Source organism: Camellia sinensis, chromosome 1 (genome assembly GCF_055761805.1).
Source record: "Camellia sinensis isolate YWXY chromosome 1, ASM5576180v1, whole genome shotgun sequence".
NCBI classification, from domain to species: Eukaryota; Viridiplantae; Streptophyta; class Magnoliopsida; order Ericales; family Theaceae; genus Camellia; species Camellia sinensis.
The window spans coordinates 95,345,142-95,359,406 of record NC_138961.1 but is presented as its reverse complement, the minus strand read 5'-3'; the positions used below and the strand labels follow the sequence as shown (position 1 = coordinate 95,359,406).

The 14,265-nt window shown below is 40.0% G+C and overlaps 1 protein-coding gene across 1 annotated transcript; it reads right to left on the bottom strand.

Annotated features, from left to right (window-relative positions):
• Nucleotides 1–2,750: 2,750 nt before the first annotated feature.
• On the bottom strand, nucleotides 2,751–6,986 carry LOC145807126 (uncharacterized). Its single transcript, XM_082905072.1, has 3 exons — nucleotides 5,585–6,986; nucleotides 4,074–5,104; nucleotides 2,751–2,939 (listed from the first exon to the last, which is right to left on the bottom strand). Exons 1-3 carry the CDS (start codon nucleotides 6,984–6,986, stop codon nucleotides 2,751–2,753), a joined length of 2,622 nt encoding a protein of 873 aa, XP_082761198.1.
• Nucleotides 6,987–14,265: the final 7,279 nt, after the last annotated feature.

Below are 14,265 nucleotides of genomic sequence, written 5' to 3'. Positions count from 1 at the left end.
GTGTTGCCATGTTTAGCATGCTTGCCATGAGGCTATGTGCTTACTTGCTTAACTGGATGAATGCCTGTAGGTGAGGGCTTGATTGCCTGAATTGGAACAACTCGATGACTGTGAGTTTTAAGCCCACTTTGCGAAGTGGCAAAATCATGTTTTCAAGCCCACTTGAGGGTGGCAAATCCGCACTTTAGCCTACTTGCGAGTAACACTTTCAAACCATTTTCGAAAGCGAACATGAGTTGTTTTGTCACGCCCCCAACTTGCCCCTAAAAGTTCGGGCATGACCCATTCAGAAACAGACAGATAACCTGGTATATATATATCATATGGGGCCTTGACGGAAGCACAAAACATACAAGAATACAAAATTAAGCAAATCCATTGAGCTATTTCTAACATGCCAGGATCTCATACATTGCATGCACCATAAGAGGTTGATAGAATCCGAAAATATTTCTTGACAGTACATATATACAAATACATAAACAGACCCAGCCCTGTAGTCGGGCATGTAACAAAAACTATTGGAGTTATACACAATCAACCTTGGAAGGGTAGCCAAGAAAAAGCCAATTATCTTAGTAGACTTCACAAAATGGGTGGCCTTGAGAGTGCTTGGATACACGAAGGTTGTCAAAAGGAACCGGGCATCATAGGTTAGGATTGACCACCTGGTTGGTTGCCTACAGAAACAGACATAACAGAGAGTGAGCCGGGCTCAGTGAATAGTAATACATAATGAAGCAATGCTCAACTTGAAACATGACATATATCAATATATGTGTAAATGCATAGGTTACAAAGTTAGCCTGATTCTGTATTCATCTTATAACGGCCTTAGGCCCAATCTTGAACATAAAAGCTTGATATATCACATTCTTAATTCATAACGGCTTGAAGCCCTTAAACATGGTGGCATAATGCCCTTGAACATAGTGGCACAAGGCCCTTAAACATGGTGGCACGAAGCCCTTGTAACATATGGCACTAAGGCCCTTGAAACGTGTGGCACAAGGCCCTTGTAACTTGTTGGCATTGAAGCCCTTGAAAGTGGCATAAAGCCCTTGGAAGTGGCATAAAGCCCTTGAAGTCGTACTTATACAAACTCAAGAGGTGTCTCACACGGATTCTAGAGGTGGCTTACGTCGTAGCACTTAGTTCCGTGTAGCACTTTGTTTCGTATCATAATAACTTATTGAATGTTCGTAGACCTAGAGTCTTGTGGAATAAAGTATTTTATCTTTCCCATTTTATTCTTTACACACTTGGAACATACTTGAGCATTATCATACATACTTGAAACATAAATCATAGTCACGTACTTGAGACATTAACATAATCGCGTAACGAAATGCTAATGAAAATCATTAGTCATATACAAAGAAGATAATGATACTACTACTCACAGTGTTGTGATGATGTGCTTGTTCTCCCCGGAGTGTGCCCTGCACACATTCAACCTTACACCATTTAGTTTCCTTTCACTTTCTATTTCGTTTTACTTCGAAGGAATTTATACATATTAAAAGGCATCAAATACATATTCCGACAACATTAGAGGGTTCTACACGCAAAACGGAGCAGACAGTATTTTTCAGCATGAGCCGCACGTGCGGCTGTGAGCCCCGCACGTGCGGCAGTTGGCCCCGCACGTGCGGCCCTGAGGTCCCGCACGTGCCTTTTTAGCAGAACAGAAGCCCCTGTTTTTCACCATTTCCCGCACGTGCGGCCATGACTCCCGCACGTGCGGCAGCACCTCCCGCATGTGCGGCCATGACCCCCGCACGTGCGGCGATTCTGCTAAAAAATGTCCGAAAATTCTTACAAAATTCCTCCTTTTGGCACATATTTACAAGGCTCAAATTAACATTCTTACTTGATAATACATGGTCCAAAATCATGTCAAGATGATGGCAATTACATCAACCTAATTTAGTTCATCATTCTTAAGCTCACAACATACACATATCCATGAGAATTCTAAATTTACACATCCATAAACATATATTCACATATTTGAATTCAAATTAAAAGCTCAAATACAACTTCTCCATGGTTAATTCAAAGTGAATCAAGCAACCAAGCAAGGTTATCTTGTCCATTAACTTCTTACATACATATGGAATCATCATTCCAACCCCTAAGTGACATGATCATGAGGGTATTTCACACATCCTAAGAAGAAGAGTTATGGGAGCCAATTGAGATAGTCTTATACATACCTTATACTTAATCTTCCACAAATTCCCAACCTTTTTGATGATCTCCTCCCTCTACCCTTCAAGTTCTCTCACTCCTCATCTTCCCTTAGGAGAAAATATGATTCCTAAGTCTTATGAGTCATAAGACTCTTATAAGCATGTGTATATATATATATATATATATAGAAAGCTTGAATAGGGACAAAAATGAATCGTTTAAGCGTCCCCAAATTGAAATTTCACAGAAGTGCTTAATATTACTTAAAAATTATGCTGATTATAGATATGAAATCAGTTGCAGATAATTAAGCCTCTAAGGCTTCCAATTTCTGATCTAAGCATTCTCATGTAACAGATACTTTTCTTGTTGAACAGATAGACATCTTTAATCATATGGTTTACTTACTTAATTTAAATTTCCCAAAGGATTCCACAGTAAGTATTCAAAATCACAAAATAGGATCCGAAAATATAACAAAGAACATGTACGAGGGTCGGGTTATTACACTCTCCCCCCCTTAAATAAGTTTGGTCCTCCAAACTTGTTTTACCTTAGGGTAGAAACAATTGTGGATACTGATGTTGCATTTCCTCTTCTCTTTCCCAAGTTGCGTCAGTTCCGTAATGTTCTTGCCATTCCACTTTTACCATTGGGATCTCTCGGTTTCGTAATTGTTTCACTTGCCGATCTAAAATGCGGATTGGTTTCTCCTCATAAGTTAACTTATCATCTAGTTCAATCTGGTGATAATCAATAACATGAGACGGATCCGCAAGGTACCCCCGAAGCATAGAGACATGAAACACATTATGTACTTGGCTCATATGTGGCGGGAGAGCAACCCGGTAAGCTACTGGACCTACTCTTTCCAAAATTTGAAAGGGACCAACATAACGGGGGGTTAACTTACCCCTTTTCCCAAATCTTGGATGGCCTTTCATCGGAGTAACTTTTACAAAAACGTGACTATCCACACCAAATTCCAAATCTCTCCGTCGGTTATCCGCATAACTCTTTTGTCTACTTTGAGCCGTTTTTAATCTTTCTCGAATAATTTTAACTTTTTCAGTTGTCAACTGAACAATTTCAGGCCCTAGCAGGGATTTATCTCCAACTTCAGCCCAACATACGGGAGAACGACACGGTCTTCCATACAAAGCTTCATAGGGTGCCATTGCAATACTTGAGTGGTAACTATTGTTATATGCGAACTCTACCAGTGGTAAATGGGTTTCCCAACTTTCTTGAAACTCTAGCACACACATCCGGAGCATATCTTCCAGAGTTTGTATTGTTCTCTCGGATTGACCGTCAGTTTGAGGATGGAAAGCTGTGCTGAATTTTAATTCTGTACCCATGGCTTCTTGTAAACTTTGCCAGAATCGGGAAACGAACTTTGGATCCCTATCCGATACAATTGAGACCGGTATACCATGCAGTCTTACAATTTCATTCACATAAAGGACCGCCAGTTTATTTGCATTGTACTGAGTCTTCACTGGTAGAAAGTGGGCGGACTTAGTCAATCGGTCGACAATGACCCATATAGAATTCATACCCCGAGGTGTCCGTGGTAATCCCACAACGAAATCCATGGTTAAATGCTCCCACTTCCATTCCGGAATTGGAAGGGGTTGTAATAACCCTGCTAGCCTTTGATGCTCTGCTTTCACTTGCTGACACTGCAAGCACTTAGAGACGAAGTCTGTAATTTCCTTTGTCATGCTTGGCCACCAAAAATTTTGTTTCAAATCCCGGTACATTTTAGTACTTCCCGGATGCATGGAAAATCTTGAGGCGTGTGCTTCCTCCATCAATTTCCGTTTAAGGTCCAACACACTAGGGACACATACTCGGTTCTGAAATTTGAGTACCGAATCCACTAAACTGAACCCCGATTGTGGTTTGGTCTCCAACTCATCACATATCTTCTTTAAAACATCATCCTCCATTTGATGTGACTTGATATCTTCAAGCAAAGTCGGTTGAGCCATTACTGCTGCTAGTACCGTTTCCTGTCCAGGTGTCTTACATTCCACCCTCAATTTATCCAATTCACTTACCAATTCCCTTTGCTCCGTAAACAGGTTGGCCAAATCTCCCATGTTTTTCTGACTAAGAGCATCTGCAACCGTGTTGGCCTTACCGGGATGATAATGGATCTGTAAGTCATAGTCTTTAATTAACTCTAACCACCGACGCTGCCGCATGTTCAATTCCTTCTGGGTAAAAAGGTACTTAAGGCTTTTGTGGTCGGTGTAAACTTCACAGGTAGTACCATACAAATAGTGCCGCCATATCTTTAGAGCAAAAACCATCGCCGCGAGCTCCAGATCATGCGTGGGATAATTCTTTTCATGGGATTTAAGCTGTCGTGAAGCATAAGCAATAACCCTTCCACCTTGCATAAGCACACACCCTAATCCTTTATGAGACGCATCACTGTAAATCACGAACCCCTCGACGCCAGATGGTAAAGCCAAAACTGGAGCTGTGGTTAACTTCATCTTCAATTCCTGGAAAGCAGATTCCCGCTCTTTTGACCATTCAAATGCAAGTCCCTTTCGAGTCAGTTGTGTAAGTGGCCCAGCAATTTTGGAAAAATCTTGAACAAATCTCCTGTAATAGCCAGCTAACCCCATAAAGCTACGCACTTCAGTCACATTGGCAGGGGTCGGCCATTTCACAATCGCCTCAATTTTGTGTGGATCAACAGAAACTCCTTCCTTTGTGATAATATGCCCCAGGAATGCCACCTCGAATAGCCAAAATTCACATTTCTTAAGCTTTGCATACAATTTCCTTTCCCGGAGGGTTTGAAGGATTAAGTGAAGATGGGTTTCATGAGCTTCCACGTTCTTTGAATAAATGAGGATATCATCAATAAAGACCACCACAAATTCATCTAGATAGGACTTAAAGACGTGGTTCATCAAATCCATAAAGGCTGCTGGGGCGTTAGTAACTCCAAAGGGCATAACCAAAAATTCATAGTGACCGTACCGGGTTCGGAAGGCTGTCTTTTCAACATCATCAGCCTTGACTTTCAATTGATGGTATCCAGACCGTAGATCAATCTTAGAAAAGACTTGTGCCCCTTGGAGCTGATCAAATAGGTCGTCGATTCTTGGCAACGGATACTTATTCTTGATGGTGACTTTGTTGAGTTCTCTGTAATCGATACAAAGCCGGAGTGTTCCATCCTTCTTCTTCACAAACAAAACGGGCGCACCCCACGGAGATACACTCGGACGGATAAATCCTTTGTCCAGTAAATCTTGCAACTGTATTTTCAATTCCTTCATCTCAACTGGTGACATTCTATACGGAGTCTTAGAAATGGGTTGAGTTCCCGATGCTACTTCAATTGTAAACTCAATTTCACGGTCTATTAACTGCCCTGGTAACTCTTCTGGAAAAACATCCGGAAATTCACAGACAACTGGGATCATGTCGGTATTCCCATTCACCATTTGCCCCTCTAGAACACTACATAAATACCCCTGACACCCTTTCTGAATTAATTTACAAGCCCTTGTTGCGGAAATTAAATAAGGTGGATGAGTCACTCCATGTCCCTGAAAGGTAGACTCTGATTGTCCCGGAGGGTAGAAACTGATTTGTTTAGTCAAACAATCTATAGTTGCACCATATTCACCTAACCAGTCCATTTCCAGAATAATATCAAAATAGGCCATGTCAAGAGGTAACAGATTGGCATACACCCGGATATCCCCAAGTTGGAGTTCACAAGCAGCATATATAGAAGTACAAATCATAGGACCTCCCAAAGGTGAAGATACACACAACATATAGGACAGTTTTTCTTCAGTTTTATCTAAATTAGGAGCAAATAGTTTCGACACAAAAGAGTGGGTGGAGCCAGAATCAAATAGTACATGAGCGAAATGACCGTGAACAATAAATGTACCTGACACCACTGTTGCCGCATTTTGCACATCTCCCGGAACCAATGCGAACACCCTGCCTTGTCTCGCAGTGTCTTTATTATTCGTAGGTTTAACAGTTGTCTTGGTGTTGGAAGTTGGTGCAGACCCCGCAGAACTTGTAGTGGTTCTATTATTACTTTGTTGATTCCTTTGAGGACAATCCTTGATCAAATGACCCGTCTTACCACACTGAAAACAGGCTCCAGACTTCCGATAGCACGTTCCACGATGCTTCTTCCCACATTCCGGGCAAGTCGGTATTGAATCCTGACTAGGGGTAGAAGTATTTGAACTCCCTAAAATCTGCTTCTTGTTTGGTGGAGTAGGCGATCCCTTCGACCATTGAGTATTTTGCCTCTTCCCTTTCCATTCTGATATTCGGCTCTGAGTAGCGAGATTTCCTTCCGCTATAACGGCTCTCTCCAACACATCAACGTAAGTAGGTAGCTTCAACATGTTGACCTTATCCAGGATAGCACTTCGTAATCCCCCTTCAAATTTGCGCGCCTTCTTATAATTTGTATCCACCATATGGGGTGCAAACCGAGCTAATTTTGCAAATTGGGCTTCGTATTCCGCAACGGTTTTGTTCCCTTGCCTGAGAGTTTCGAATTCCGTTACCTTCTTATCTCGCATGCTTTGAGGGAAGTACTTGTCATAAAACAATTCCAAAAATCTGTCCCATGTCAACCCTTGATGTATAGTTCTTGTAAGCATCCACCATCTGCGTGCCTCATCCTCAAGAGTAAAGGCAGCCAATTGCACCTTCTGAGCTTCTGTGCAGGGAAAGACTTCAAATAGCTTCTCTATTCCCAACACCCATGCTTCAGCTTTCATTGGTTCTATTCCTCCTTTGAAGGATGGCAGTTTCACCTTTTTAAACTCCTTAGTAAGGGTGATAGTCCGGTCTTCAGCATGGAAATCTTGTACTGCCGGTGGAGGTACCGGTGGTGGGGGTGGTTGTTGTGGCTGTTGCTGTTGTTGCCGTAAGGTCTCCGCCATTTCCATAATCATTCTCTCCATTCTATCCAGCCGTGCAGAAGTAGCATCTTCTGTATCTTCTGTCCTTGTCCTCACCATTGCCTACACAATAATCATTTATACATAATAGACATATTTCAAAAGTGTTAACATTATCAGAGTAGACTTATCGTTGCCATCGCTTTTTCATATACTTTCAGAATGTCATGCAAGATGCCTAAAGCTTTTCTAGACACCCTAAAGCTCAATGGACCCGTGTGTGAGATAGCAACTCATGCTCTGATACCACTTGTCACGCCCCCAACTTGCCCCTAAAAGTTCAGGCATGACCCATTCAGAAACAGACAGATAACCTGGTATATATATATCATATGGGGCCTTGACGGAAGCACAAAACATACAAGAATACAAAATTAAGCAAATCCCATTGAGCTATTTCTAACATGCCAGGATCTCATACATTGCATGCACCATAAGAGGTTGATAGAATCCGAAAATATTTCTTGACAGTACATATATACAAATACATAAACAGACCCAGCCCTGTAGTCGGGCATGTAACAAAAACTATTGGAGTTATACACAATCAACCTTGGAAGGGTAGCCAAGAAAAAGCCAATTATCTTAGTAGACTTCACAAAATGGGTGGCCTTGAGAGTGCTTGGATACACGAAGGTTGTCAAAAGGAACCGGGCATCATAGGTTAGGATTGACCACCTGGTTGGTTGCCTACAGAAACAGACATAACAGAGAGTGAGCTGGGCTCAGTGAATAGTAATACATAATGAAGCAATGCTCAACTTGAAACATGACATATATCAATATATGTGTAAATGCAGAGGTTACAAAGTTAGCCTGATTCTGTATTCATCTTATAACGGCCTTAGGCCCAATCTTGAACATAAAAGCTTGATATATCACATTCTTAGTTCATAACGGCTTGAAGCCCTTAAACATGGTGGCATAATGCCCTTGAACATAGTGGCACAAGGCCCTTAAACATGGTGGCACGAAGCCCTTGTAACATATGGCACTAAGGCCCTTGAAACGTGTGGCACAAGGCCCTTGTAACTTGTTGGCATTGAAGCCCTTGAAAGTGGCATAAAGCCCTTGGAAGTGGCATAAAGCCCTTGAAGTCGTACTTATACAAACTCAAGAGGTGTCTCACACGGATTCTAGAGGTGGCTCACGTCGTAGCACTTAGTTCCGTGTAGCACTTTGTTTCGTATCATAATAACTTATTGAATGTTCGTAGACCTAGAGTCTTGTGGAATAAAGTATTTTATCTTTCCCATTTTATTCTTTACACACTTGGAACATACTTGAGCATTATCATACATACTTGAAACATAAATCATAGTCACGTACTTGAGACATTAACATAATCGCGTAACGAAATGCTAATGAAAATCATTAGTCATATACAAAGAAGATAATGATACTACTACTCACAGTGTTGTGATGATGTGCTTGTTCTCCCCGGAGTGTGCCCTGCACACATTCAACCTTACACCATTTAGTTTCCTTTCACTTTCTATTTCGTTTTACTTCGAAGGAATTTATACATATTAAAAGGCATCAAATACATATTCCGACAACATTAGAGGGTTCTACACGCAAAACGGAGCAGACAGTATTTTTCAGCATGAGCCGCACGTGCGGCTGTGAGCCCCGCACGTGCGGCAGTTGGCCCCGCACGTGCGGCCCTGAGGTCCCGCACGTGCCTTTTTAGCAGAACAGAAGCCCCTGTTTTTCACCATTTCCCGCACGTGCGGCCATGACTCCCGCACGTGCGGCAGCACCTCCCGCATGTGCGGCCATGACCCCCGCACGTGCGGCGATTCTGCTCAAAAATGTCCGAAAATTCTTACAAAATTCCTCCTTTTGGCACATATTTACAAGGCTCAAATTAACATTCTTACTTGATAATACATGGTCCAAAATCATGTCAAGATGATGGCAATTACATCAACCTAATTTAGTTCATCATTCTTAAGCTCACAACATACACATATCCATGAGAATTCTAAATTTACACATCCATGAACATATATTCACATATTTGAATTCAAATTAAAAGCTCAAATACAACTTCTCCATGGTTAATTCAAAGTGAATCAAGCAACCAAGCAAGGTTATCTTGTCCATTAACTTCTTACATACATATGGAATCATCATTCCAACCCCTAAGTGACATGATCATGAGGGTATTTCACACATCCTAAGAAGAAGAGTTATGGGAGCCAATTGAGATAGTCTTATACATACCTTATACTTAATCTTCCACAAATTCCCAACCTTTTTGATGATCTCCTCCCTCTACCCTTCAAGTTCTCTCACTCCTCATCTTCCCTTAGGAGAAAATATGATTCCTAAGTCTTATGAGTCATAAGACTCTTATAAGCATGTGTATATATATATATATATATAGAAAGCTTGAATAGGGACAAAAATGAATCGTTTAAGCGTCCCCAAATTGAAATTTCACAGAAGTGCTTAATATTACTTAAAAATTATGCTGATTATAGATATGAAATCAGTTGCAGATAATTAAGCCTCTAAGGCTTCCAATTTCTGATCTAAGCATTCTCATGTAACAGATACTTTTCTTGTTGAACAGATAGACATCTTTAATCATATGGTTTACTTACTTAATTTAAATTTCCCAAAGGATTCCACAGTAAGTATTCAAAATCACAAAATAGGATCCGAAAATATAACAAAGAACATGTACGAGGGTCGGGTTATTACATGTTTTGTTCCAGATCTCGCGATTTTTAGTCTATACTTGTATGTTGTGTGCATCACATAGTAAAGTTAGCTAATAATTGAAATAAGAACACATGAGGTTTATAAAACAACATATCATGCTTAGTAGAGGCCGATCCTTTGATCGGGCGAGCGGGGGTGCTCATTGCATGACCTTCCCCTCTTGTACCCAAGTTCCTGAGCTGAGGCAACTTTGGCGATGACGGACACGTGGCCTTTGGCACGAGTCAGGGTTTCCTAAATTTCCCCAAAACAAAATATTTTGGTGGCGACTTTGTAATCTAGCAAAGCAGTCCATGTTTGGCACTTTTTATTCAAAATCGATTTTCCAAAACGATTTGCTAGATTTAGACCCTTTGGTGTTTATCACTCTCACATTGCACTTTGTGAGATTAGATTCAGAACCGTGACAGGAGTCCGAACTGTAGTAAGACCAAATTTGCGCCCTCTTCGAAGGGGGCGTGCGCGAAGGAAGTCGGGTCTACACAAACCTAGATAGCTTATGTCGAGTGACGAAGGCATGTGCAATCTAGGGGGGGTCACATGCCCCTCACTTTTTTGGAAAACTTTACCTTTGTCGTAAAAATCTATTAAGAGGAATCTAAACCTTTTTGCACTTGTTTGGAAATTTGTATATCATTACAGTTGTTGGCCATTTGTTAAAAAAATGCATATATTTTGGCAAATTATGCCTATTTTTGTGTTTGTCTTGGGCCGCCTGATGTTCGCATCATTGGATTATGCTAATGACATAGTTTTCATTCCGGCCTCCACAGGCCTTCATTGAATCAAAATTTGTAATACTACCAGAGCACGGCAAGTTAGCAACATACATATATTTTTTCCTATCTGTAAAGACTTTAAAATTTTCATATTTAAGCCCACATGTTGAAGCCCTCATATCTCCCTGGAAGTGTAACCCCGATTTATCTCATGTTCGTGTCGTTGGATTGCCCTCATGTCATTTTGCATTACACCCAACGTACGACTTATTCAACTTGTTTTGCATGAAGTCAAAGCTCTATGTACCTGGCCACTATTAAGATTTTGTACAATTGGTTTAATACTTTATTTTTTGTTAGCTGTTGCAACAACAATATTCATGGCAGCGGAGATACAATGGATGATGCTTTATTTTGCTGAAAAAAACAATTATTACCTGCTTGCAAGTAGCCAACTGAAACACCGTAAGGCCACTGTCTGGGACCCCAAAATTAGGCTAAGAAATTCGGTCTAGGAAAAAAATTGCACTGCCAACATACCTCTATTAATGAGTTCGGTCTTTAATTTGTGCCTCACTTAATGAAATAAAGCTTCGACATTAGATGTGCATGCATTGAAATAGTGATTAGTATTTATATGAGATTACCATAAAATGAGTACAAAATATGGCCAATTGATATTCGTAAAATAGTGGCATGCAATAGTTTCATAAATTAATGACAACAAATCATAATTGAACAATAATTGAAAAGTACTAATCATTGAATGTAGGTACGACTGAATGCTCTGCTCGTTGTAAATTCTTTAAAGTGAAATTTGTTTTGTATAAATTGTGATTAATGTTTTCTATGCATCCTTATAAATATTGCATCAAATACTTCGCAGGAATGACTGTAATTGGATCTGGCCGATATGTCAGACAATGCAAAGAAAGTGTGAGCATATGTCCTTTAATAATTCTTACAACTTGGTTTGCAAGGATATGTTTCTTGTACCTACTGAATTCCAGTATGACTTCATGCAGGATAAATTGTGACGGTATGTAGTGTAATCGGCAGGTTATGTGATTTGATTTCCATACAGTTTCAATTGCCTCAATTTTCACCCTAAAAGTTATGAATTTATTACAATTTGGTCGAATTGATTAAAACTCTATCCATTTCCAATCAGAATATGTGCACATACGTGGCATGTCGCATATTCAACTGAGAAAACTTGTAAATTTTGTAAAGTAGTGAGTTGTACTAAACCACTTCAGTCAATACTTTTTTGTGACAACCACAAACGACATTATCAATTTTACCAAAATGACAAATTTTTAAATTACGGGGCAAAATTGACTCACTTGAAAGTTAATCAATGAACATGACACAAGGGACAAAATGTACATACCACGGATCTAATTTGGCCTTCAAATATAATTTCAATTAATTGCTCTTTGTTATAGGGAAAGGAAAACATTGAAGATAAGTGGCGAAGCTTCACAAATAATAATGGCTAACAGTATCGGTCCCTCTCCTCAAAAGCGGCCAATTGGACCATTCATTTTTTACAGGTACTACTTCAAAATTTCCACAATCGTTGATTACATATTGTGTAGTCAGAGAATGCGCCTATGCGAATTTCACTTTGTACTGTCTAAAATTGAATTGGTTGTAAATCTAGATATATGTTCAAATAATGTCAATTTGGTCTCAGATGTAGGAAAGGTGTTTTAGTATTATGGACCAGATTGACATAGCATGCATATTCTCATTTGAGGACCAACAATGTAATTAACCCTTTGTTTAGGTCATTTGAATATATATGTGTGTGTGTATTCATATTTAATATATACTTATGACAAACTTTACAATGGTTGCAGCCAACAACAATTCAAGGAAATACAAGAAGCAGACAACCCTGGACCAAAAATGGTTAGTGTGCAAAGATGTACTATCTACAGTACACTGTGATAGAAACACATGACTGCTGTGATAGCAAACTATGAGTTGTATTCCATGGTCGCACTAGTCATGTGCTTTTATTATATCACATTTAATGATTTCCAGCAGTCATAGACGTCATTTCGATTGTTTGTAAAACTCCATGTCTATTTTGCCTCTGAATTTTGCCTGAAATTGTTATTTGTATGTGCAATCATATGTAAATACCACAAAATGCACACACATTGCATGTGATACAACTTGTAGTGACAATTATTTTGGACTTATAGTTGTTATATTGTGTTGTATGTGTGTCACTTCCGTGTAACACTTACAGAGAAGGAAGGAGATTGGGGAAAGGTGGAAGGACTCCCCTCTGATAAGAATAAGAGGTTTGAGGACATGGCTAAGGCATGTGTCGAGGAACTCAGCCAAGAAGTTTTTACACATGCACCAAAATCTACAAAGGTAATTATGTACTTAATGTTTTCATAACTGCATTTGGGTAAGTCCTGCTTTCGACACATTGTTGGTTCTATTTTTGTATTAATGTTCATGTTAATAAAATTGCAGAGTAAAATGTAAGTCTGCATATCATTGAAATCAATTGTTGATATAGTTAACCGGTGGCCTGCTGGGGATAAAGTGTACACATGTAGATCACAACTTGTGCCAATGGTTGGTAGAGAACTTCCATCCCGATACTAGTTCGTTAAATGTTCATGGTAGTCACGTGAGGCTTCCATGTGAGGAAGTTAACATTTTATTGGGTATAAGGTCAGAAGGCGATGATGTGCAGTTGACTGGTACATTAGACGCATATCCCCATATCTATGAAGAGGTTGGAGTTCTTAACGGAGACATTCCTTTGAACCAATTAAGGCTTTATCTAACCGAGACTAACGATGTGGCGGACGAGTTTTGAAGGAAATTTGCTCTGTATGTGTTGGGGGCCATGTTGTGTCCTACCACAATGGTCGGCTTGAGTCCATCGCTCATTCATGCCGTGAAGGACATGTAACTGGTTTTTTACGCTCCTCGGAGGGGTTTCGTCTCCTCAGATACAATTCCCTACACTTCGAACTCCCGTGGTTCTGAATCTGGGTTCTGAATCTGGTTTCACAAATGCAATATTGAAAAGAAAAATGAATGAGAGTCTAAATCTGACAAATCTTAGAAAATCTATTAATCATTAGAGATGTTAAAAATGGACTGCATTGCCAGCTTTCAGAGTCACCGCCTAAATAGTTTTGGAAAATTTAGGAAACTCGTGACTCATGCGAAAGGTCACTTGTCTGTCATAACCAAAGTTGTCTCGGCTCGGGAACTTAGGTATGAGAGGGGAAGGTCATGACTGGAGCACCCCTCTCACCCGATTAAAGATCGGCCTCGACTAAGTCATGATGTCAATTTTATGGACATTATATGCTCATGTTCTGATTGTTAATAAACTAACATTACTATGTGATGCAAACAAGTATAGACCACGTGACTTACTTTGGGATGCTCTGATTTCATGCTTTCTTGAAAAGAGTTTTTGAATATGTGCAACTCAAAGGAGAAGCGAGCTCATATGTACAATAATCAAAGGCATTCAAATCTTAGCAAAATAGCCTCCATCCACAGGCATTCATAGAGATATTTCAAATAAGCGGGTAGCCTCATGGTAGTATGGTTGACATGGCGACATAGCATACATGTGATATGCTAAAGCAAAA

What these genes read in the sequence shown, in the direction of transcription:
- LOC145807126 (XM_082905072.1), bottom strand. Translation starts at nt 6,986, where the DNA reads ATGAAAGCTGAAGCATGGGTGTTGGGAATAGAGAAGCTATTTGAAGTC. An exon ending in ACCAGGGCAGTTAATAGACC is followed by an intron (nt 5,105 to 5,584) that starts GTGAAATTGAGT and finishes AGTCCTATCTAG; the next exon opens with ATGAATTTGTGGTGGTCTTT. An exon ending in GGTTCAGTTTAGTGGATTCG is followed by an intron (nt 2,940 to 4,073) that starts GTACTCAAATTT and finishes GATTATCACCAG; the next exon opens with ATTGAACTAGATGATAAGTT.